We start from the raw sequence: 27,526 nt of genomic DNA on the forward strand, positions 1-27,526 counted from the left end.
TAGACCAGTAGACGATGAGCGTAGTATAGGAGAAAGCTGAGATGGAAGTTAGTGTTGATTTCAACTTCATTTTCCACTCATTGGATATTTTGTTCGATTTCTCCTCCACAATCAGCTGTGTAGATTGGCTTCTCTTACCTACCTCCCCACTTACATCTCTATTAATAGCACAAGCTATTCAATCACATATCTTCCTGGAAAAGATTATGGCTCTCAAATTGAGTATTAGTAATACCAGTATCTGTGCATTATTGTGGACATGGGACCACATTACCTTCCCATTTCCCACATGTGTGCAACTTATTTTGAAGTTCTCGATTCCAATAGACATATTCTATTCTTGCTGGAAGACAACTTTTCATAAACTTCTCACTTTTTTTTTTCACTTCTAGGTATTAACACACCCAATTTGCTTAGATTAATTTACATTCCAGGATAGTACAAATAGAAACTAGCCAGCTACCCAGGGGCATTCCAGGATGGTAGAATCCCCATGCAGGTTTCCTTAGATTCCAGAGAATAAAGGTAAAGCTAGGAATTCCCATGTGGTTTCCTGAGCTCAGTGCCTCTCAGCTGCGACACCAACTCACATGCACAGTTGATCTGTGAGGCTACATCACTCCCCTTGGGACTTGGGAACAAGGGAAACTGATACAAACCTGAAGCTTTAGACGTCTTCTCTGCTTCACCTAGTAAACCGTCTCAATCTATTTGTGTTCATTGTGTCTTTAGTGGCCAAATCTATGAAATGTGGCAAGCCCACCTAGCAGCTGCCATAACACACTACTTTGGGTCTGTTTGACAATCCTCTTTGAAAAGCATGCAGTCCTCATGCTCACTTATTGGTCAGGCTTGTAAGGAAGGAGAAAAGTCATGTAAGCCTCTAATGAACCTTTTACGCAAATGTAAAAGAATTGCAAAATGTCACTAACACTTTAGAAAATCCCACAGCACTAAAAAAGAAGAACCTCATTTAATAAATAGAGCATCCCTCTCTGGGGTACCAAGAAATAAGTCACAGAGAGTAAAGAACTTTAGAATAATTAAATTAAAATTTCTAAGGAAGTGGAAAAATGTAGGACATTTTTATAAAAAGAATCATTTGAAACATGCATTTTATTTCACATGATAAATAGTCAAAGTCAATGTTAAAAGGGGATGATATGAATGAAACAGTGAAGGATAAATCCAGAAGGCCTAATACACTTCTAATAGAAAACCTATTGGCAAAATTGCAGGTGAGCTCTTTTCCCCCCACCCTTTGCCTACCTCCACCCACCTCCATTTCTTCTTATGCCACAACCATCTTCTTCTTGGACAATCACAGATCATTAGCTCCAAGTCCAGGCCCAGAAAGGCAAATTCCCCTGAGGAAAAAAACAGCTGGCAATCCACAGTTCTCCATTGTACAATTCCCTCCTCTCAGGTTTTAGTCCATGCAATTCTCCTGGTTTGCATACTGATTTGTCCTTGGCAATATGTGTAATTTTTTGTTTGTTTGTTTGTTTGTTGGGTAATCTATTTGGCTGCTCTATATTTTGTCAGTGGGAATGTTGTCCTGTTTATTATTAACTACTAGGGGCCCGGTGCACGAAATTCGTGCACTGGGTGTGTGTGGGGAGGGGAGTGTCCCTCAGCCCAGCCTGTCCCCTCTCACATACTGGGAGCCCTCAGGCGTTGACCCCCATCACCCTCCAATCGCAGGATCGGCCCCTTGCCCAGGCCTGACGCCTCCGCCAGAGGAGTAGACCCCCATCACCCTCCGATCGCCTGATCGGCCCCTTACCCAGGCCTGACGCCTCTGCCAGAGGTGTCAGGCTTGGACAGGGGACCCCCATCTCCCCCCGATCACTGGCTCTGGCCCCCGCCCAGGCCTGAGGCCTCTGGCCCAGGAATCATGCCTGGGCAGGGGACCCCCATCTCCCTCTGATCACTTGCTCCACCCCCCTCCCAAGCCTGACGCCTCTGACCCAGGCTTCAGGCCTGGGCAAGGGGACCATCATATCCCCCCAATCCCCGGCTCCGCCCCCCACCCAGGCCTGATGCCTCGGCCAGAGGAGTTGACCCTCATCACCCTCCGATCACCAATCACCGGATCGGCCCCTTGACCAGGCCTGAGGCCTCTGGCAGAGGTGTCAGGCCTGGGCAGGGGACCCCCAGCTCCCCGCGGTTGCAGGCTCCGCCCCTGCCCAGGCCTAATGCCTCTGGCTGAGGCGTCCGGCCCGGGCAGCGGGGACCCGCAGCTGCAGCGGCCCCGCGATCATGGGCTCCGCTTTAGGCCCAGGCAAGGGACCCCTAGCTCCCGGAACTGCCAGCTTCGACCGTGCCCAGCTCCCATTGCTGGCTCCACCCCTACTTCCTGCTATCACTGGCCAGGGAGGCAAAGGCGCCTGATTCTCCGATCATGGCTGGGGGGCAGGGCAAAGGCAGCCCCAGGGCCGCCTTTGCCCTGCCCCCCAGCTCTTAGCTCCCCCCTGGGTTTCCAATCACTGTCAGTGGCAGGGGGCTTCTTCCTGCTTTCCCTTTCACCTCCCTGCATTGTGCCTACATATGCAAATTAACCGCCATCTTGTTGGCAGTTAACTGCCAATCTTAGTTGGCAGTTAACTGCCAATCATAGTTGGCAGTTAATTTGCATATAGCTCTGATTAGCCAATGAAAAGGGTAGCGTCGTACGCCAATTACCATTTTTCTCTTTTATTAGATAGGACTAGGGGCCCGGTGCACGAAATTCGTGCACTGGGTGTGTGTGTGGAGGGGGACTGTCCCTCAGCCCAGCCTGCCCCCTCTCACATACTGGGAGCCCTCAGGCATTGACCCCCATCACCCTCCAATCGCAGGATCGGCCCCTTACCAAGGCCTGACAGAGGTGTCAGGCCTGGGCAGGGGACCCTCATTTCCCCCCATCACTGGTTCTGCCCCCAGCCCAGGCCTGATGCCTCGGCCAGAGGCGTAGACCCCCATCACCCTCCGATCGCCTGATCGGCCCCTTGCCCAGGCCTGACGCCTCTGCCAGAGGTGTCAGGCTTGGACAGGGGACCCCCATCTCCCCCCAATCACTGGCTCTGGCCCCCGCCCAGGCCTGAGGCCTCTGGCCCAGGAATCATGCCTGGGCAGGGGACCCCCATCTCCCTCTGATCGCTTGCTCCACCCCCCGCCCAATCCTGACGCCTCTGACCCAGCCTTCAGGCCTGGGCAAGGGGACCATCATATCCCCCCAATTCCCGGCTCTGCCCCCCACCCAGGCCTGATGCCTCGGCCAGAGGAGTTGACCTTCATCACCCTCCGATCACAATCACCGGATCGGCCCCTTGACCAGGCCTGAGGCCTCTGGCAGAGGTGTCAGGCCTGGGCAGGGGACCCCCAGCTCCCCGCGGTTGCAGGCTCCGCCCCTGCCCAGGCCTAACGCCTCTGGCTGAGGCGTCCGGCTCGGGCAGCGGGGACCCGCAGCTGCAGTGGCCCCGCGATCGTGGGCTCCGCTTTAGGCCCAAGCAAGGGAGCCCTAGCTCCCGGAACTGCCAGCTTCGACCGTGCCCAGCTCCCATTGCTGGCTCCACACCTACTTCCTGCTATCACTGGCCAGGGAGGCAAAGGCACCTGATTCTCCGATCATGGCTGGGGGGCAGGGCAAAGGCGGCCCCAGGGCCGCCTTTGCCCTGCCCCCCAGCTCTTAGCTCCCCCCTGGGTTTCCGATCACTGTCAGTGGCAGGGGACTTCTTCCTGCTTTCCCTTTCACCTCCCTGCATTGTGCCTACATATGCAAATTAACCACCATCTTGTTGGCAGTTAACCGCCAATCTTAGTTGGCAGTTAATTTGCATATAGCCCTGATTAGCCAATGAAAAGTGTATCGTCGTATGCCAATTACCATTTTTCTCTTTTATTAGATAGGATGATAAAATGCAGATGTCTATAATGACTTATCATATAGTTTCAGAGACAAATTTAGATTCACATTTCTATCCCTAGCTATTACTAAAAAAAAATTAAATTTGTATCCCAGTAATTCATGTAGATGTCATATTTCACTGATTCAATCTCAAAGTTTACTGAAATTCCTATCTAACTTGCAGCACAGTCTTTTTCAATATGAAGAATGATTTTATGTACATTTATACTTATAATATAGGGTGATCAATCCCCACTTTTTATTATGGGCTTCTAATTCAATTTTACTCCATCCAGAATGTTCAGCCTTTTCAAATCAGTAGCACAAAATGAACTCGTTAGTTCTCATGTCTGTGGCATTTGACTTTTTTATGTCCATCCCTCCTACAAATAAATAATTCTGTGTGTGTGTACAGTGAAATGTTCGGAGTCCAAAAGAATAGAATATTTATTATCCTCAAAATAAATATATTTGTAGCTCCATAAAGACATAAAAATAATAGTTTAAAATTTGTCTAGGTGTTATAAAATTAGGTGCATATATGCATATGCATACAAACACACAAGTTAGAATTCTGTTTTTAAACACAAATTAGGAAGGGAAGAGAGGTCAAGTTAGCCTTTCAAAAGAGCTTGAAAATGGGCTTCATGTAGGATATAAGGCATAAATGGGAACTTGATAGAAGAGTAAGAATTTATAGGGTGGGTACATCAACTTAATGTGGAAGGATACAAGTTATAGAGGCATGCTATTTTCTGGTAAGTTTGTGGAATAGGTTTTATAATTTGATGAAGATATGAATGTCTCAGCCAAAAGAACAATGTCCTTTTTTGTTAATACATTTTTATTGATTTCAGAGAAGAAAGGAGAGAGAGAGAGAGAGAGAGAGAGAGAGAGAGAGAGAGAGAGAGAGAGAGAGAGAGAGAACATCAATGATGAGAGAGAATCGTTGATTGGCTGCCTCCTGCACGCCCCTACTGGGGATTGAGCCCACAACCTGAGCATGTGCCCTTGACCAGAATTGAACAGGGGACCCTGCTGTCTTCAGGCTGACATTCTATACACCAAGCCCAACCAGCTAAGGCAGCAACCTCAACAATCTCCTCTCTTGACTAGGACATTTACTTGATTTATTTAGTTATTTATTTCTGACCAAACTGTAAAACATAGAAAGTCGAACTAGACTAAGCATTCTTTTTTAAATTTAGTGGTCTATGGCTATATTTTAGAGGATAATTGAGCCCCCTGATATCACATAAACATTGTATTTTACACACAGACACACAAACGTGCAATTTTTTTCCTAGGGTAGGGGCTCCTATCCCTTTTTAGATTATCATTTCATTCAGTGCCTTAAAAATAACAATAAATGTAAAGTTCCAAACTTGTTTTAATTTTTCTCCTCCTTGACCATAACCCCTAGAAAGAACATGCAGCTGCCTGGTCCTTCTCTTTTGAACATCCAATTAGGTACTTGTTACTCTATAGATTTCAAGATAAAAGCACCTTTACAAGCCTTAGAAACCCAAGAGATTTTGCCTCTAGCAAAAGTCTTTAAAACCTCTAACTCCTAAAATAGCACAATTTAGTTTATCTTCAATTTAGTTTATCTTAGTTCAATCTAGTTCAAGAAATACTTATTTAAGTAAACTCCTTCAATAAATACCTATCCCTAGCCTTCTCCCCTCTTACATTATTTATCATTGAGCCTTTATGGGCACAAAGGAAGGAGGAAATATTCTCAGCTGCCACTGTAGCCCAGAGGAAAGGGGTGATCATTTGTTATTTTTTATCTAATTTCTTTTATCTTATTAATCAAAATAAATATCATGGTTTTAATATTTTGCATTTACTTACATTTTTAGACATGTAATGATAGATACATTCCTATATTTTAAATCCAAAATGCTTAAGAAGACTCCTTGAAGTTGTGAGGGGAAAATAGGTATACAATGTTCAATGTCATTTGCACACCTCAAGATTTTTTTTTAATTCATTGATTTTCAAAACTGTAAGAAGGAAGATGCCATGCTTCTAGAAGAATATAAACCTTATCTAAAATATTTTCCAATAACTCTCTCTAAAAAGGATAAATTAATTATTAGAAAGAATATTTTTACGGTATATTATACATGACATTTAAGGTCTTGAGGCAGATGATGTCCTGTAAAATATATGTCTATGCAAAACTTAAATAAATGTCTTCAATTTAATCTCGATATCTTTACAATACTAGCAAAGAAATATATCCTTCTTAAGACACTTTAAGGTGTAAGTCAGCAGTAGTTTAGCAGGAGATGTCTTGGATTTTATAGACAAAGAAAAGAAATCTGACCTGTTGTAGGGTCCTGAGTAATCCCTCATTTCTTTAAGGAGAGCCCCCAGTACTTTAGGACCAGCCCAGATTAGACTCACCAGTCAGGGTGGCCCATGAAACAAGGCCAATTTTCAGTTGGTTGCACTCTTGGGAGACCAGATGGGAAGAGGAATCTCCAGTTATTGAACCCAGACCTCACTAAGGTTCTTTTTTTCTCTTGGAGGAGATCTTTAGAGAACCCTCTCAAATGTGGAAAATAACTCACTTATTTTTTATGCCAGACACCAAGCCATATAGACATCATTGTCCATCGATTGTTTCATCCTCTGTGCTTTTCTCTGGCCCCAGAAAGAAAGTGTTCAGGAAAGTATTTATCAATCTAAATGATATATTTGTTGATGGCCAGAGGGAAGGAGGATAGGGACTGGGTGGAGGTGGGAAAAGGAGGGGAAAACGGGGACATCTATAATAGTGTCAAAAATAAAAATAAAGTTAAAAATAAAAATAATAAATTATATATGTGGGTTATTTTTAAATGACCATAAATATTTTTACAATCCATTCCATTGTTAAGCTTTATTTCTCATTTCTATTTTTGATGGAAAGTAATGGTTTCATTTGGATTCATAACACTTCATTTACATTTTTCTATATAATCAATCCTATATAATAAAAGGCTAATATGCACATTGACCGAACTGTGGAAGCAGTGGTGCAATGATGGGTTACTATGATGTGCACTGACCACCAGGGGGCAGACGCTCAACAGAGGAGCTGCCCCCGCCCACAGGCCCCAGGCCAGCCAAGGCGGATGACAGTGGGGGCCCCCCAATCGCCCCTCCGGTCACCCCACAGATTGGTGATGATCGCGCACCAGGTGTAGGGACCCTACCTGTGCATGAATTTTATGCACCGGGCCTCTAGGATTAAAATAATGTTCAGTCTTCTCTGTAACTTCCGTATACTCCATTTCAAGAGTTCCCACCTTTTTTCCCTTTTCCCTCCAGGCTCAACAAAATGAGTAACCACTTATTTATTTCTGACCAGACTGTGTTTACATGCTTTAACATGTCTTCAGCTGCTTCCTGATGCTGGGTTGTCTTCTCTAAAATGTCTTATTGGTTGTAAATTTAAAGCTATTTCATTGAATTCCTTCTTTTACATCTGATATTATCTTACTCACTAGAGCAGAAAGAGCAAAATGCTAATGAGGATGCTACCAGAATAGCATAGCATATTTGCCACAATCTGGATTTTTTTAAAAAAACAAATATAGAATTTATTGGCTATTTGGAAGAACACCAGGCATAAAATTATAACTGTGCATTAGCAAATCTATTTAACAATTTCTCGATTTTTTTAAAGTTAATGAACACACACAAAAATAGAAGTTGTTAAATTGGAGAATGAATGTTACAGTCATTGTGATGCATTTCATCAAAATTTATCCTTCAAAGAGCTAGCCCAACCATGTAATCGCAATGTAATCTTACTAATATAATTCTAATTTTTCAGAATTTTCCCAGTTTTTCTCATTTTGTTGTTACTGTTGACACTATTTCAGATGTCCCCGTTTTCCTGTTCTTTGCCCACCTCCACCCAGCACCATGCCCCTCTTCCCTCTGGCCACCATCGCACTGTTGTCTGTGCCCAAGGACTTTGCATATGTATTCTTTGACCAATCATGTCAGCTTCTTTTATCCAGTCCTCCGCTATCCCCTCCCCTCTGACAGCTGTCACCTGTTTCATGTATCAATGCCTGTCTCTATTTTGTTTGTCAGTTTATTTTGTTCATTAGCTTCCACATATAAGGCAGATCATATGATATTTGTTTTTCTCTGACTGGCTTATCACTCAGCATAGTAATATCCAGGTCCATCCATTTTTGAAATCTAACCAAATACCAACAATTACCAATATCCAAAAGGCATCAGTATTTCTGAGTGAAAAAGAATCTCGCACAATATAAGTTTTTCTGAACTAGTGATCAAACTTTTACAGACAGAATTGATAGATATTTATTCACTTTTTAAGACTTGCCCTTTTTTCTTTAAATGAAGAGTGAAAATATCACATTTTTTATAGATTATGCTTTTGGTAACAAATTACATATTTTTCCTGTACTTCGTAAGTATATCATCGTAATTTCTCATTTAATGTGAGGAACTGAAAAATAAAAGTGAACTGATATTAAGTGGTAAAGTTTCCATCAACATAGTACCTATCCTGAAGTGTAATCTTACTTTAATTCTGTGAGATAAAAAATCAATTGGATCTCAGTTTCTTCTTTTAGTCTAAAAATCTATATATATAAAAGGCTAATATACAAAGTGTCCCCTCGTGAGTTCGACTGGGAGAATGGGAGTTCGCTCACTCGCTATGATGTGTGCTGACCACCAGGGGTTGGCGTGGAACATGGCGGGTGACCAGCAGTGGCAGCAGGGTGCTGAGGGAGCTAGGGAAGGAGGAGGCGGGGAGGCAGGTAGGTGGGGAGGTGGGGAACCTGATCGGCCCTGATCATGGGCCAGACCTAGGGACCATACCCTTGCATGAATTTTGTGCACCAGGCCTCTAGTAGAAAATAAAATAAAGACAGCCTTAAACTATTGCTGGGGTCCAACCCCAGCAGGTCCAGGGGTCCCCAAAGGTGTGGACGGAGTCGACGAAGAAGGAATGACATGGAGGCAGCATTCAGTTGATGAGCAGCCTAGTCAGGTTCTCCAGCCAGGTTCTCTAGCCAAGTTCTGGTCTGGATCTCCAGCGAAGTTCTGGTCTGGATCTCCAGTGAAGTTCTGGTTAGGATCTCCAGCCACGTTCTGTCCAGGTTCTCCAGCCAAGTTCAGTCACCAGGTTCTAGTCAGGTTCTCTTGCCATGTTCTATAGTCAGGTTCAGTCCAGGATCTTTTGCCATGTTCTCTCGCTAGGTTCTGTCTCTAGGTTCTGTTGCCAGTTTCTGTCCAGGATCTTTTGCCATGTTCTCTCCAGCGAAGTTCTTCTGTCTGTAGGTTCTGTGTAGGTTCTGTCTTCTAAGTTCTGTCTTGTTACATCTGTATTTATACCAGTTGATCCCAATACTATCAATCTCTATTCCAAAGGTTAGGGCGTTTCTTATCTCCATTCCAGGGAGTAAAGATTATGTAGCTTAAGCATGATTGTTCGTAGTTAAAGTGATTAATTACCCACCTGGCACTTAGTTAAGAGGTTTTATTCCCTCCCTAACTTCAGGGGAAAATCCCTATCTGGGGAAACAACCTTTCTCAGAGAGGAGACCTTGGTTAAAACACATAGTGCCAAGAAGGTGAGCAAACATATTAAGAACAGTATGCCATATATGCCAGGTCCCTTGAAACAGCAAGCATGGACTGGCTCCCTGCAAATTCCCCCTTTTTTATTTTTTAAAAGCAGGCATTAAAAAGAAAAACCCCAAATCCTCTCTTGTATCCATTTTAAGGGTAGGATTGGCGCTTTCTGCTATTACCTGAGTCCTGATCTATCACCCCAGGGAGAACTTGCCAATCCTGCACTTTCCCAGGGTGGAAAGGCTGCAGTGGGGTTAAGGATAAGGCTCCTTGGGCCTACCTTCTCCCATGCCTCTACATTTACCTTTCCAGCACCTTTCCTTCCTCAGAAAAGCATGGACGTATTTCTTGTATAAAATGTTCCATCTGACTGGGAGTAACCTTAACTCCTCTGCTAGCAAGCATATGTGTTAAAAGATCAATACAGAGCCTTTTTTCTTTAGACTCAGTATGGCACATCTTCTTAATCTAAAGATCAATACAGAGTCTTCTTTCTTTGGACTCAGTATGGCACATCTTCTCAATCTAAGTTCTGTACTATCTACCTTCTTACCCTACTTATCCTCTATAGAGGGGTCTGCAGTACCCTGGTGGAGTCCTATCCGTCCCGAGTGTGGGGTTCTCAATGGGGGGGGGGGGCTTACCTAAGGGAATCCTGTTCCAGGGGTTCCCAAAGGTGTGGACGGAGTCAGCGAAGACTATCCACCCTCTTCCTATGGTGGAGTCCTATCCATCCCGAGTGCGGGCGCTTACCTAGGGGTCCCTGTTTGGGCGCCAGATGCTGGGGTCCAACCCCAGCAGGTCCAGGGGTCCCCAAAGGTGTGGACGGAGTTGGCGAAGAAGGAATGACACGGAGATAGCGTTCAGTTGATCAGCAGCCTAGCCAGGATCTCTAGCCAGGATTTCCAGCCAAGTTCTGGTTAAAACACATAGTGCCAAGAAGGTGAGCAAACATATTAAGAACAGTATGCCATATATGCCAGGTCCCTTGAAACAGCAAGCATGGACTGGCTCCGGGCAAACTCTATATTGCCACAAGACCACTTTTACCTTATAAAATTGTAGACAAATTAGCTTAAGATGAATGTTATGCATGAAATGTAAAATTATCAGAAACACGCCACATTTTAAATGATCAGATTTCATTAAATGATCTGCACTTAAAATATGACTTTAAATTCAATGGATTGTTCAGCTTTAATTATGAAACTGCTCAGTATAAGCAGTGAGTTATAATTAACCACATCTAAATAAAAAAGTTAAATCAGGAAAATGACTTTTAAATGTGCAGCACAGCACCAGTTGTTCTATTTTCATTAATTGTCATGTATCTTGCCATGTCCTTTATCTGCTTGTGAATTTACAAGGAACATAGCAGGTTGTGAATTTTTAATAGGTTTTCCTCAAGGAAAGAAAAGGTCAGCATTAACATAAAATTCTTCTTAAAGATTTGTGGCACAAATGTTTCACACTGAAGAACAGGTGTTACTGAGGAACTAAAGCCTCAATAATCTGACATTTTTTCTCCATTTAAAGAAAACTTAATGTCTCACATAATAAAATAGCACAAGGTCAAATCAATATAAAAGTTATTTCAAAGTAGATGCTGTAAGGTATTTGACACATAATTCATAATCCCACCTCTCAGTAATAGAAACAACTGATTTTATTCAGTTAAATGTTTAATAAATTCAAGTATTGATAACTAACATCCTATATAATAAAAGGCTAGTATGCAAATAAACTGAACGGCGGAATGACCGGTTGCTATGATGCACACTGACCACCAGGGAGAAGACGCTCAATGAAAGAGATGCCCCCTGGTGGTCAGTGCGCTTTCACAGGGGGAGCACCGCTCAGCCAAAAGCCAGGCTCACAGCTGGCGAGTGCAATGGTGGTGGCAGGAGCCTCTCCCGCCTCTGCTGCACGTGGGCGGTAAGGAGCGAGGGGTCCCAGACTGCAAGAGCCCTGGACTGCAAGAGGGATGTATGACTGCACGCTTAAGTTGGCAGGTGGACATCCCCAAGGGTTCCTGGACTGCAAGAGGGTGCAGGCCGGGCTGAGGGACCCCACTTCCCAGTACACGAATCTCATGCACCAGGCCTCTAGTTCAAATATAAAAGTGAAGAGCAACAAGAAAGCTACAGTTTTTAGTATTAACATTCATCTGATATTACTTAGTACAGTGGTTGGCAAACTCATTAGTCAACAGAGCCAAATATCAACAGTACAATGATTGAAATTTCTTTTGAGAGCCAAATTTTTTAAACATAAACTATATAGGTAGGTACATTGTTATTAACTTAATTAGGGTACTCCTAAGGCTTAGGAAGAGCCACACTCAAGGGGCCAAAGAGCCGCATGTGGCTCACGAGCCGCAGTTTGCCAACCATGGACTTAGTAAATGAGTTGTAATGTGAAATAAACACACATGAGGGAGAGAGACAATACCAGGGAAGAAGTAATTAAAGTAATAAAAAGCAACTTAGAAAGAAGAGGGGAGCTTAGGCAGGGGACTGTGATTAAAGAACTTTCTGCATTGCTTTTTTTCTTTAACTGTTAGGAAATCATCAATATCAACATCAATGTTACTGTTAGTTCTTGTCTCCCTACTGTTCACCTAAAGGAGGGAGCAACTCCCCAAATCTCAGGTCTAGAAATGCATCTCTTGGCATTATAATAGTATCTGTTGCTTCTTTACTGTCCAGTTCCCAAACATGTTTATTTAAAGAAGATTCTGATAAACATATGTTAATAGCAAGCCCCCAAACATGGTTACTTTGGCCCTTTAATCTAGTGTTAGTGATCAGCTGTTTCCCTTTTTAAGAAAATTTACTTTTTAGCCGGCTGGCGTGGTTCAGTGGTTAAGCAGTAACCTATGAACCAGGAGGTCATGGTTAGATACCTGGTTAGGCCATATGCCCTTGATTGAGGGCTAGATCCCCAGTGTGGGGTGTGCATGAGGCAGCCAATCAATGATTCTCTCTCATCATTGATGTTTCTATCTCTCCTTCTCCCTTCCTTTCTGAAATCAATAAAAATATATTTACAAAAAAGAAAATTTACTTTTCTTTTATGTACGCTCTAATGGTTCAAGAAAATTTTACTCTAAGTCTAGCTCTTTAGGCCAAAAGGTATAAATTCACAGGTTTAATTTATTTCTCTTAATTATGAGGAGGTTGAAATCCTCTTATTTCTCAAAACCACAGTCCAACTTCCAATCCTCATCTTTTTGATTCCCTAATACCATGTTCAATTTTCTAATCCAAAAGGAACTCCCAGGATGTGAAATTTAATTTCCACTCTCTGTAGTATATAAGTGAAAGCAAAAATCCTGCTGTGATTCATAGTCCAAAATGGAGCATTATTAAAATTAAAATCTCACCAATACTAGCAACTTTTTTTCATGACTAACTGAATAAAATAGAACTGGTATTAATGATTCCCATCTTGCCTTATACCCTCTCTACTCCAAATCTATGTTCTATATCCATCCGGTATTTCCCCAGGAGGTGTAAAATGCAAGAAAATTTCCAAGTTTAAACCTCTTCTCATGCTTTATCAAGTAACTTATGTCTTATATACTTAAGGAAACACTCCCTCATTTCTGTGGGCTAGTTTATGGGTTGTTCAGTGAATTTCCATTACATACAGTGTTTGAATCTTCCATAGAACTAATATGGAATTGCTGTTTTACATTTAGAAATACCTGATTCTTCTGAGAGTAAATAAACATTTCTCAATTAAAAATGTTGAAAGATTAAAAATGTTGAAAGATTAGACAGTAAACATTATAACTGTCTTCTACAAACCACAAATTTATCTGATCAAATCATCGATAATATCAACAATCTTTTCTTGAATTATGGTGATTCTCAGACCGAGTAAGAAATATGCAATGCTTATGCCTGCCATTTGGAAAATTACCCAGTGTTTCACATCCATATAATTGGAAAGTTGCCCGGCAACTACGTGCAATTTCAGTTACTAAAAAGCATCAATCTTTTGACTTTTTGAGAGTGTTTCTCTGGACAACACAGTCATTAGTTACTTCTAAGAGCTTTTTATTTAAAAGCAGGTGTTTGTTTCTTGAGTTTTCTCAACCTTGCTTTGTTGTTTATGAATAGTAAAATATGCCATGAAAATTGTCACCTGACGTCTTTTCCTCCAAAGTATATATCAATTTGGGGTTTACTTTATCCATTAGGCCTGTAATAATGACTGATTTTCCAGAAATAAAAAAATGGAGTCTGATCCAAATATGATGGCTAAGTGCTAATTACTGCAAACTATTAGGCAAAAAGCAGACTGCTTTTGTAGACCCAACAATACTAGTAATACAATATATTCGGCATATTTGTGCCTCAAAATATTTATGTAAGGTAAACAGTTTTGATATTCATATAAAATGTTTTCACAGTTGCGTTCATTTACAAGCTCCCATTAATGAAACTTTCAAATAAAGAAACAAAATTCTATTTTAAAGAGAAAATAATCAGTTTATATTTTCACATGTAATTAGATCAAAATGTGTGTTGATATGTCATCTAAAGAGCAAAAATCAAACCTATTTAGGTAAATTTGTCTCAATAATTTTTTTGCATAATTGAAAAATATAGTCTCCAATTTTTAATTCTCTAAGCTACATGTCAGTGTGCCTATACTGAATTATTACTACATTTTATATGAATATTAAAAAACACTTTCACAATATCTAAATTATTACAAATGCTTTATAGTTTTTATCTGATAAAAAATAAAAATAAATTTTAAAAGCATACTCGTTTATTGCAAATAATCAAACTGTGATCTTAGCATAGAAAATGTTTATTGATTGGATGGTACAATTAAAGAGATATTTATAATTCTCGTGTTTTACAAAGACATGCTCTGTTCCTTCCACGGCGAACCCATCCCCTCGGGGTAAGAATTCCATGGGAGCAAATGGATATTTACAACTGGAACCTGTATGTCCTTTTTTAGACTGTACTTGAGATTCTTGGGACCCATTTTCCCTACTCAAACATCCCTGCACTTGCTTCTTGGTGCAAGGAGGGTCTCTTTTCCAGGTCTGCCACCTTAAGGCCAGATTCACCCACTGTTATATTCACCTCTAACCCAGGCATGTGCCCTGACCAGGAAACAACCAGTGACCTCTTGGTTCTTAGGTTGACGCTCAACGAAGGAGCCACACTAGCTGGGCTCAACTCTCATTAAAAAAACTAAAATAACTGACCCCATTATTCTGTGATGGGATATAAGAAACTCTTTGAATTCTTTCAACATTACGTGCCTTTAGACAGTATACTCTTTTTTTATTCTTCCTAGCTTCATTCAGACCAAGATAAAGGAGATGGATCACTCAAATATATTTTATCTGGAGATGGAGCTGGCACACTTTTTATTATTGACGAAAAAACAGGTGACATTCATGCCACAAGAAGAATTGATCGAGAAGAAAAGGCCTTTTATACTCTACGTGCACAAGCTATTAACAGAAGAACTCTGAGGCCAGTAGAACCGGAGTCTGAGTTTGTGATCAAAATCCATGATATCAATGACAATGAGCCAACATTCCCAGAGGAAATTTATACAGCTAGTGTTCCTGAAATGTCTGTCGTAGGTAAGTTTATTTAAAACATTTATGGTGTTTTTCAAAAAGTATTAAAAAATCAAGAAATTCTCAAAATATTATGACCACTTAATTGAAATCACCATTGACTCCTACAAAAATCATACATAATATCCTCACTTAGGACAGGAGTTTTTGTATTTTTAAGTCTTACAATAAAAATAAGTGGACACTTTCCTCAAAAATCCAAGAAAATACCATTTAACTTAGTAGAAAACTATGAAAATATAAATTTTTGTCACATGAATTTGGGTAATAGCTGTGTAATATTTTGACACCAAATATAAGCACATTTAGAACATAGGTATAAAAAGAGTGTCTGCATATATAGTCTAGTCATTTGCCTTGAGTGTGTCTGGATTATCTTGACAATGTAAATGATGGTGTTAATGAGATCATCCAATTATTTTACATAGACCACATTCATTTTTTATGAATAGAGGATTATAAAAAATTCAACATATGAAAACAGTTTTAGAGATATATGTTTGGATTTAGTAAAATAGATTCATTTCTCAAATGTAGGACAAGTTATATAAACTGATAACACAATTGGAAAAAAATTTGTAAAAGTTGTTATAGCAAAGTTTGAACTCTTCATTTCTCAAAAGCATTGTTCTGGGATTACTATTTAATATTTACTTCACTAAATCCCAAGGACTTGTGCCCATTGCCTTATTATAAAGCCCTTTTAAATGCCTTGAACTTTATGAGATAGCTTTTCATAATTCGTGGAACTTGGGATCATCTTGGATTGCTTCTAAATTTAAATTTTAATCTATTCATAAAATTGTATTCTAGAGCAGATGTTAATTATTTTTATAGTTAATTAGTGGAGAGGGGGAAAGGAGCATACTTACTCCTTTGTGATTAGATGTGCCCTTTACATCAAACAAATCTATTATGAGAAAATTAATTTAAGTATCAAACCTGAGCATTTGTAAAGTGACTGCATTTTTAAAAAATCTGATACACTCTATCAGTATCTATATGCATGCATAAAAATAAACTTGTTGGCTACATAAATATGTACTTGAACTCAGAGTTAACTCTCGGTATGATTTTCATCTAAATTATCAATACATGTTTTTTTAAGAGGTCATGATTAAAGCCAAAAATCATTCAAGTCTTCCATGAAAACCAGTGCTTTTGCTCCTCCTTCTGGTACTGTGCAGAACTAAGCTGAATTTGGATACTTCAGGTACTTCTGTGGTGCAAGTCACAGCTACCGATGCCGATGACCCTTCCTATGGAAACAGCGCCAGAGTCATTTACAGCATTCTCCAAGGGCAGCCGTACTTCTCTGTGGAGCCTGAAACAGGTCAGGAACCATGAATTGGTTTGTTAATTTAATATTCTTTACGATCTTTACAAGTAGAAAAAAGGTGTGAAAATAAGAACAAACATTACTATTGATACTCCCAGCAGAGTGGTGACGCCACATGTAGAGATTTACAAACTCCAAGTTGAATGATTGAGCAAGCTAAAGGCCAGGTAGAGTTGGGGTGGGGGTGGAGGGTAAGAGATCAACCGAAGGACTTGTATGCATGCATATAAGCATTACCAATGGTCACAAGACACTGGGGTGTAGGGGAGGCCAGAGGAATGTCAAGGGGGGGGGGGAAAGAGACATATGTAATACTCTTTGTAATACTTTAGGCAATACAACAAAATTTTTTAAAAAAGAAAAGATGCCCGTTTTTATGTATGGGTTTGCATCACATGAGTTTAGGTAATTATCCAGTACCCATGGTATTCTTTAAGAATTAGGAAAATGGCCCAAATTGTAAAATATCTGCATTGGATCACTTTTACAATTTTTAGACAATAAACATTAATAGCAAAAAACATATCTTGTCTTTTAAAAGTCTCTAGTTTGGACATATACTTTGTGAGCTTAATCAACAGATAATTGAGATTTCAGTGAAGATAACAAATGTTTTTATATTTTCTTCAAGGTATCATCAGGACTGCTTTGCCAAACATGAACAGAGAAAACAGGGAGCAATATCAAGTGGTTATCCAGGCCAAGGACATGGGCGGCCAGATGGGAGGCTTATCGGGGACTACCACCGTCAACATCACGCTGACAGATGTCAATGACAATCCACCTCGCTTCCCCCAGAGTAAGCTGCCTTTAATGGTCTTTCTGCAGGGTAGAAGCTTTAGAGTAAAAAAATATCAGAAAAAAAAATTCTACATATATATATACACACATATACACACACATACACACACACACCACACTCTTCATCTATAATTGTAATCTAAAACTATTTCTTCCAGTTAGCAGAAGAAAATAATGTTTTACTGGACAACAAAGTAAGAGCTAATTCTACAACAAGTCTGTTTATTTCCACTTAGAATTTAATAAGGAGGATACTAACTTGAGGGTACACTTTTTTCAATAAAAAAATCTAATTGGACAGATTAGAAAGGGCTACCGTAGGGAGCACTAATCAGATTTGCATCTGGATATCAGTGTCAGATTTGCATTTAATCTCTCTGCCTTTGGAATGGCAATCATAAATAAAACATTTTGTATTCTTATCTATTTATAGGTCTATTTTGTGTTATAGAATTAACCTTCAAATTCTCAAACTAGGTCATGAATGGCTTAAGAATCATTAGCTTCTGACATTAAAACACAGGTTTTATTCTCTTTTCTTATACAAATTTAGTAGACCTGCAAGTAGAGAGGATGTTTATTAGGCTTCAGTGGACACTCCAAGACTTAGCCAATTTCCTGCCAGTCTAAAAGATCCTATGCTCAAGATGAGATTCTACATTGTTACGAATGTGGCATAAAAATGGAGGCTTTAGTGAGGTCTGTGTACTTAATTTTTAGCATTTACTGTGTATTAACTTCTGAATTGATCCCCTAATTTTAAGTGAACCTTTGTGATAAAGTTTTAAAGTACAGCTTCTTGTGATATTTATATTTTTACAGTAAAGTCCATTGCACAGAAAGAATTATAGTCTAAGGATTCACTGTATTATTTTGGCTCTTTAAAAGCATTTTTCCTCTTTTCTGTGTTATTTTTGTCTAATGTTGATAATTGAAAGTGCATGACTGGAATTGAGTTTTTTTAAATCATGTTTGTGGAAATATGAAATTCAAGTAGAATTGTGTTGAGTAGACTAATCATATGCTTATGTATTTGTGACGATTCTTTTGTTAGATATTTCAGGGACATGACAGTCATGTCTGCTATTGTGGTGTCTGGCCCAAAATACAGGGAGGAGGGTGTTTACTTATACTGTTTTTAAATAATCAGGTTTCAGCTCCAAGTTACATTTAACATTGGCAGGGAATAGGAAACCAATTATAATCCTGTATAGTTCTTTCAGAACAGGTCTAAAGAGGTGCCTCTTTACATAAAACTTAAATTTCACATTCTATATTTATTTCTGATTGTCCTTTAGTGCAAGCCTGTCACCAGGATAATGAATGGCCAGACAAGTTCAGGAGGAAAAAAAAATTGTCAAATTGTGTATTCTGCAATGATCAAAAATATTTCTGAAAAATATTTTCTTAATAATAACTGAACAGCCTGGCCAGTGTTCCTCAGTGGTTTAGTATAAACCCATGAACCAAGAGTTCACCAGTTCAATTCCAGGTCAGGGAATATGCCAGGGTTGCGAGCTCGATCCCCAGTAGGGGGCGTGCAAGAGGCAGTTGTCTCTCATCGATATTTTTATCTCTCTCCTTTCCTTTTTCTCTCTAAAATCAATTGAAAAATATTTAAAAATAATAATAACTAACCATTAAAAGGAGTACTATATTTTAAGTGAAAAAGAACATGTATACACATGTGTCTTTATGGCAGTCCATTAAAAAATGGTGCATTCGATAAGCAAATTAAGATTCTAATTAAATAAAAATGGACATTTGAAAGTTAATAATGCCTGAAGAAAATATTTTTATCTGTTATAATATCTTTATTAATTCAATAATTGTTTTCTTTTAAGTCAGAATTTGTAATTGGTATCTGGTAGGCATATCATACAAGCCCTGAAATAATAATAATAATGTTAATAATAATAAAGCATAACACATTTTATCAATACCATTTTTATTAGATCCCATACCAAGTTACTTACTGGCCTACTTTATGTAATCACCCAAGTGAGTATTATGACCTCCATTTTACAAATGAGACAATAAGAGCCACATTGCAGCTAATGGCAGAGGTGGGTAGACATCCATGTGCAACTCCAGATGTACAAACCAATTCATTTACAGAAATTTTAGAGTATACTGTATCTTGTCTCATTATTTTGTAATCATAGATGGAAAAATAATTTTTGAACTTTTATTTTCTCAATTGTCTTTTCTTCAATGAATATCTTACTATTGGGAACACTGAGTAATGGCAATCAAAATGTTACTTGATAATTTAAGTCATCTAACACCCAAAACATTAGTTTTTAACTTCTTTTTTAAAAAATATTTTTATTGAATTCAGAGAAGAAGGGAGAGGGAGAGAGAGAGAGAAATATCAATGATGAGAAAGAATCATTGATTGGCTGCCTCTTGCACACCTCCTACTGGGGATCGAGCCCATAACCAGGGCATGTGCCTTTGACTGGAACTAAACTGGGGACCCTTCAGTCTGTAGGCTGACACTCAATTCACTGAGCCAAACCAGCTAGGGCTAGTTTTTAACTTCTAACGTCATTACATTAAATAGCCAAAGTTTGGAGAGGCTTCTACAGTTTATGAAGCCTTTCAAATGGGACATCACTAAAATCTCACAACTAACTTGTATAGACCCATTGATATTTTTCTTAGACCCAATGTACAAAAGAAGTAAAGGAGGTTCCTGGTGGAGATGATAAAGAAAACAAATCGGTATTGCTTCATAGAAATATATTGCAAACCAATTATGTGTGCTACATATGTCATTTTACATTTTCTGTCAGCCATATTTTAAAAATGAAAGGAGAGGACATTTATTTAATCACTAGAGGCCTGGTGCACAAAAATTCGTGCACTTGGGGAGGGGAGGGGGGTCCCTAGCCTGTCCTGTACCTTCTCGCAGTCCGGGACCCCTTGGGGGATGTCTACTTGCTGGCTTAGGCCCACTCCCTGGGGGATTGGGCTTAAGCTGGCAATCAGATATCCCTCTGGCAGCCCGGGAGCCCTTGGGGATGTCCACCTGCCGGCTTAGTTCTGCTCCCTGGGAGAGCGGGCCTAAGCCACAGTCGGACATCTTTAGCGCTGCTGAGGAGGTGGGAGAGGCTCCTGCCACTGCCGCTGCGCTCGCAGCCATCTGCCTGGCTTGTGGATGAGAGGAGCTCCCTCTGTGGGAGTGCACTGACCACCAGGGGGCAGCTCCTGCATTGAGCATCTGCCCCCTGGTGGTCAATGCGCATCATAACAACTGGTCATTCCCGGTCATTCCACCATTAGGGCCAATTTGCATTTTACCCTTTTATTATATAGGATATATTTTATTAACCCAATGTTATCCTTTAAACATATCATCGATGTACCAGGTAAAACCTATTTGGATATTTTACATTATTTTCTCCCATGTGTCTTTGAAACCCTTACATCTAGTATTTTCTAGTTACATCAAGTCTCATTTCAGACTTAGCATATTTCCAGCCAATTGCTGCCTGAGGGCTGGTGGCTTCGCTAGTGGCTGTGAACTGGGACAGCTTAGGAGCAGACTGTGGAGTCATCCTATATGAGTCCCAATGCTGTCTTCTCCACCCAGTACCTTTTTCACCTTGGTCAGTTAAGGAAAATGAAATAGCAATGCATATTCCACGAAGTGGTATAAAATGAAATAATTGAGTGTCTCTGAAGCCCTGGACTCAGTGACTGCCACTAGTGTATTCACGTGCTCAATAATGTTGATTTGTGCAAGTACTGATCTATTACTATTATTATCCAATGTTATAAGAGTGGTGTCAGAACTTAAACTTCCACGTACATTGTTTGATCCAAATTCAACATTTCCCAATATGCCACATCTGTGGAGGATAAAAATCTGTCATTTGGAAGGCAAAGGGGCAGAAGAAAACTCAGAAAATCTACTGCTTACCTTCCAGGAGCAAACACTGTGTTTCCTCCTTCATTGTTTAGCTAATTTTATTGCATGGATCTATAACAATCCTTCTCTTGTTTGCTTCCAGAGAACATTTCACCATGTCTTGAGACATTTTTGCTTCTCTGAATTGGTGGGTACTGCTGGCATCTAGTGGGTGTAAGCCAGAAATACTATGGATGTCCTTAGGATTCACAAAACAAAGAATTACTGGGCCTCAAATGTCAACAGTGCCAAGAGGGAGAAACTTTGATATGTTATATGAGGAGCTGTTCAAGTGAAATCAACTTTTACCTAAAAATACTTATTGAGAATGCTATTTTAGAAGTTAGATGTATGCATTTTGCTTAAAAAACCACGGTTGTTTTTTTTTTTTTTTTTTTGTCCCTATGATATGTTTCATTAAAGCATGGGAGGCAGGTCATACATAAATAGAGACATTGTATACATACAAGGTATTGGCTCAGTTCTGGATAAAGGAAGAATATGTGTGTGATAGTAGGAGGGTAAGATAAGGAAATGTCTTATTTAAGAGGTACTATTTCATCAAAATACTTTAAGATAAAATAGATCTAGCCATACAAAGAGATGGGAACTTTCTCCAAGCAGAGGGACTAGTATGGGAGAAACTCACAGGAACATTGACAATAGTAAAATTTCATTAGTGTTAACAAACATAACTGTGTGCCCGAGCTAATTTATCATTAGGATTTTGTGGTTTTAGAGGTGAACTTTAATATGACACGTGCACCATAGTATGGTTCTAAAATAAAGGCAATGGAACTGAAAACTGAGTTCCAAAAGTGTTTTCTGCCTTTTCGCTAGGTATAAATTTTTCACTCTCAAAAAAAGATCTCTCTGTTGAAATTATTTCAGAATCATGAGTTATTTCAAGTGCTATAATTTAATTTTAAAAACAATAAGTAAAGAAAAAAAATCTATTGCTTACCTTCCAGGAGCAGGCACTTTATTTCCAATTAATCATCTGAAGATAAATAAGTCTTGATTTCTGATTACGGGTGGGTCACTGTCTAGCACAGCGGTTCCCAACCTGTGGGTCGCGACCCCTTTGGCGGTCGAACAACCCTTTCACAGGGGTCGCCTTAGACCATTCTGCATATCAGATATTTACATTACGATTCATAACAGTAGCAACATTACAGTTATGAAGTAGCAACGAAAATAATTTTATGGTTGGGTCACAACATGAGGAACTATATTTAAAGGGCCAGAAGGTTGAGAACCACTGGTCTGGCATGATGTTTTAATATGAAATGACAAGCATGAGGAAGGAACAATGCACAGTGTAATGGGCGTACAGAGGAGCGGCACTGGTCCAAATATCGGGGATGGGGGTTGGGGGACTCAGTGCCTTTTATAGTGGAAGCTATTTTTGTAGAACCTATTACCTGACCTAAATCCTTTCTTAAAACTATACTTATACCTACTATAAGCCATAAGAATAGGACGAGAAGGAGAGGTCATCAAGTTGGAAATTAGCAAAGTTGCCTATTTATGAGTGGGTATATTCTGCACAGGAAAAAGAGGAACATGCTTCAAAGTAACCATAATGATCACCTTTGGTGATGAAATAGTAAATGACTTTAATGATTTCTTTTCTGTAGTTTCTATTTTTATATATTTTCGTAATTTGATAATTCTAACAAAAAGAGAGTAACGGAATGGAAAGGACAAAAGAGACAATAAAATGAGCACTGGAAAGCAGCCATTGGAATTGACATAATGCAGGCAATTGTGGATGATCTTTCCCCGTTAATTTTAATTGAAATCATTTTGGAAGAAGCTGGAGGATAACAAGTTGAGGAATAAAATAAAGTCACAAAGAGGACTGAACAAATAATCTCTACCCGTTAAGTACACGAAAATAAAATAGAAAAGGAGTAGAGGAAGTTCTGAATTAGAGATGGGTCACTAGATAATTGTTTTAAATTTAAATTCTTTATCACTTAAAGTATTACATGAGTCTCCTTTTTCCCCCCTTAACCTCTCCCCAGCCACTCCCACCCCCCAGCACATGCCCTCACCCCCCTACTGTCTGTGTCCATTGGTAATGCTCATATGCATGCATACAAGTCCTTTGGTTGATCTCTTACCCCTTCACCCACCGCCTTCCCTCATAGGTTGGTTGGACAGTCTGTTTGATGCTTCTATGTCTCTAGTTCTATTTTTATTCATCAGTTTATGTTGTTCATTATATTCCACAAATGAGTGAGATCATGTGATATTTATCTTTCTCTGACTGGCTTATTTCGCTTAGCATAATGCTCTCTAGTTCCATCCATGCAGTTGAAAATGGTAAGAATTCCTTCTTTTTTAGAGCAGCATAATATTCCATTGTGTATATGTACCACAGTTTTCTAATCCACTCATCTGGATAATTTTGAGAGTCTCCTATATCCCAGGCTTTAAGCAGGAATTAGGCTACAGTGGCCAGCAAGGACCTGAGCTACCCATTGAAGGCGTAGACAAAAAGTGATAACCACGTTGTATTTATGAGATCTAGCAGGGTGGTAGGTGCTGTGAAGAACATAAAGCAGGGAACATGACTAGAGAATTTCAGGGGTGTTATTTTAAAAAGAATTAATAGAGGAGAATACTCTAAGGAAGCCTGAATAATTACAGAAACTGAAAATGTGTAAAACTAGGCAATTTATCTTCTCTAGACCTCAGTTGCTACATATGCAGTTCTTATCTCATAGGGTTACAAATAAGAGACATGATTTCATCTATAAAATGTATTCAGCTCATCCAGCATGGCTCAGTGGTTGAGTGTCGACCTATGAACCTGGAGGTCACAGATTCTATTTCTGGTCAGGCCACATGCCTGGGTTGTGGGTTCAATCCCCAGTAGGGAGCATGCAGAAGGCAGCAGATCAATTATTCTCTCTCATCATTGGAGTTTCTCTCTCTCTCTCTCTCTCTCTCTCTCTCTCTCTCTCTCTCCCTCCCTCCCTCCCTCTTACTTTCTCTCTGTAATCAATAAAAATATATTATATTTAAACATAATAATAAAATGTATTCATTAGCAATTATAATATATCATAGGTTCTCCATACATGGATTTCCTCCCCTTCCCCTTTCCTTTTGAAGGAATGTGTGTCATGTTTCCAAGGTTATTCTTTCCCTTGCTATGATACCATGCTGTTATTCTTGTATGGCCAACCAAAGATTAAATAAAAGTGCCATAAGTCTGGAGAGACCTATAAACTTGGAAGCCAAAAAAATGAATGCACTTACCATGTTTAAACAAATGAGTGCTTCTATGCATGAGGAGTCCAAGGCAAATTTCCCTGCTCTCCAACCAGTCGAACATCCAATGGTCCTTGAATTTTGATGTATTTCATTGTCCTAAAATAGAAAAACTTTCTAGTCCCTTACCTTAAATCTAACCACATGGTACTCCTTCTTGGATATTTGTCTCATTCACCTCATTTTCATTTCATTCCTTCTTTCTCTAAAATAAGAGAAACAAAAATAATCTCCATGACAGAAGTCTATAAAATGTTAAATTACTGGAACCTAATCATTGTAGGGTTTGGCAAAATCAATTGGATAACAGGATTTGTGCCCAAATGGCTTTTATTAAGCGTTTCTGGAAAAAAGTAAGGTACTGATTTTCATCCAGATCAGATGCAGTGATTAAGGTCATTTGGTCTGCAGAAGCCAGGCTAGCAGGCTGGTCCCAGCATCTTTGCCTTAATAGACCAGATAATGCTGTGATAAGACTCGCAAATCTATTAAACAAACAAACCCACATACAAACAAACAATAGATGTCAGAAAGGAAGTCCAGGTCTAGAGATAAAGAGTTTACAAAAGTACTTGAGCAGATGGTCAGGGTCCCAGCCAGCCAGCTGGTGCCTAGGATTTGGCTCTAGTTCTTGGATAGGGCAATATTTTACTAGGACTCAAGAAGAAGGAAGAAGAGTTAGCAGCTTACACCCAGGCCAAAAGTCCCAACCCACAAATGAGACAATTCTAGAACATTGTTCAAGGAGATCACAGCTCTTTATTCACATTTAGCTGCTTTCCAACATATTCTATCACAGAGACAAATGACAAAGAGACTCGATTGATTTTCTCATTCTTTTTAACAGATGGTATGGGCTCCTGAGAAACAGCTCTCAGAATCATGTCCCTGATCTATTAACATCATCACAGACATGTTCAGATCCAGCTTAGGTGGACAAGTGGTAGTCAGGATCAAGTAACAAGTACACTTACATAATGTCAGCTGAGCTGAGCCTTTATGAGGGGGGGAATATATGAATTGCAGACAAAATATATGATTGATTGACAATCATATTTGTATTTATTTATCTTTGGCCATCTCAAAATATGTTTTAGGATATATTTTGTTAGGTAATATCAAATTTATAAGAATTTATATCCTATATAATAAAAGCCTCATATGCTAAGTGTCTGGTTGACTAGTCAGCCATTCAACCAATCAAAGTGTAATATGCTAATGAATGCTAAGGCTGCTCAACCACTGTCTATGACGTGCACCGACCACCAGGGGGCAGACAGTTGACTGTTTGACCAGTCGCCATGACATACACTGACCACCAGGGTGCAGACGTTCTGACTGGTAGGTTAGCTTGCTGCTGGGGTCCAGCGCATCAGGACTGAGTGAGATGGGCCGGACACGCCCCAGGGCCCTCCCGTGGTCCCTCCCTGGCTGACCAACCTCCCACATCCCTCCCTGGCCCTGATTGTGCACCAGTGGGGTCCCTTGGCCTGGCCTGTGCCCTCTCAGAATCCGGGACCCCTCATGGGATGCACGCTGGCCAGGGCTGTCTGTGCATTTTGATACTAACACAGGAAAATCATACCTTGGCTGGTTGGTGCTTTTACCAAACACAACTACCTTCTTTGCTGGGATCATTTAAGTAAACCAGTTTGGGCAGATAAATAAACAAGTTTGCATGAGAAAAGGTTTTTCAAGAAAAAATCTATATGATATACATAGGGATTTAAGACACGTTCATTCAGTGGGTTGTGAGACTACCTTAATCCCTACCTGGTACAAGAGAGATTTGATTTAATAAGTCCCGATTTTCACTCTGTAAATAGAGTCAACCTCTCTTCACCTGGGGATTCCGAGGTAATGTGAGCCCCAGGCTTATCTGCATGTTTCAAAATCATCAAGCACATTTCAGCTAGGGCAACAGTCAGGTATTTCCCAAGGAAGATGCTTTAGCATGAGAAAGCAGGAACTTAAATTAAAAATGTCTCCTTTTCCCTTTTTTATTATCTAGGAAAAAAATCAGTGTATTCAAAAGTACTGTTCTATAATTCATATTGTTTCATATAACTATGATTTTTACTGTAGCCATCAAAATACCCTCAAATATCAGGAGGATTTCTTTGCCATGGTTTCAATGCCTATAATTTGTTAAAGTGAGAAATAAGATACAGGATACATCAATAAATGGTTTGGATTTTGAAAGGTTATGCAGACACAACCTCTCTCTTCCCCCCTCTCTCTCTCTCTCTCTCTCTCCTCTCTCTCTCTCTCTCTCTCTCTCTCTCTCTCTCTCTCTCTCTCTCTCTCCCAAACACACACATACACCTTTAATTTGTTACATTGTAGCTGTTAGTTTCTCTCACATACATTGTCTCTCATTTTATTTGTGTGTGTTTTTTTATATTTAGATATAGGTTGTATGTATAGTATGCATAAATATAAGTATATGTGTGCATATTTGTGGTTATCTATACTAATAAAAGGGTAATATTCTAATTAAACTGAGAGACCTTCCGGGAGACCTTCCAGACAAAGCCATGGTGGTGGGGCCGAGGCAGAGGCAGTTAGGGGTGATCAGGCCAGGAGGGGAGGGCAGTCGGGAGTGATCAGGCCGGCAGGGCAGGGAGTAGTTGGGGGTGAGCAAGCTGGCAGTGGTGCCAGTTAGGGATGAGAAGGCCAGGAGTGGGGGACAGTTGGGGGCAATCAGGCCGTCAGGAGGGGCATTTGGGGGTGAACAGGCTGGTGGGGAGCAGTTGGGGTTGATCAGGTTGGCAGGGGAGGAAGTTGGGGGCGAGCAGGCTGCAGGGTGGGAGCAGTTGGGAGCGATCAGGCCAGCGGGGGGGTGGAGGGGGTGGGAAATTGGGGGCAATCTGGCCAGCAGGGAAGGCAGTTGGGGGCAAGCAGGCCAGCAAGGGGGGGGGCAGTTGGGGGTGAGAAGGCTGGCAGGCAGAGTGGTTAGGTGCAATCAGGCAGGCAGACAGGTGAGTGGCAGTTAGGAGCCAGCAGTCCCAGATTGCAAGAGCGATGTCCGACTGCTGGTTTAGGCCCATTCCCTATGGG

At 40.2% G+C, this 27,526-nt stretch overlaps 1 protein-coding gene across 1 annotated transcript in view; it reads left to right on the top strand.

The window, feature by feature from the left end:
- The window catches only part of CDH10 (cadherin 10), a 135,422-nt gene that overhangs the window by 79,076 nt on the left and 28,820 nt on the right, over window positions 1-27,526 (top strand). Inside the window, exons 3-5 of the mRNA XM_059694740.1 lie at window positions 14,834-15,128; window positions 16,339-16,458; window positions 17,096-17,263. Coding sequence (XP_059550723.1) covers window positions 14,834-15,128; window positions 16,339-16,458; window positions 17,096-17,263 — 583 coding nt within the window. The remainder of the gene's footprint in view (window positions 1-14,833; window positions 15,129-16,338; window positions 16,459-17,095; window positions 17,264-27,526) is intronic.

This window comes from Myotis daubentonii, chromosome 4 (assembly GCF_963259705.1).
Source record: "Myotis daubentonii chromosome 4, mMyoDau2.1, whole genome shotgun sequence".
In the NCBI taxonomy this organism is placed as follows: domain Eukaryota; kingdom Metazoa; phylum Chordata; class Mammalia; order Chiroptera; family Vespertilionidae; genus Myotis; species Myotis daubentonii.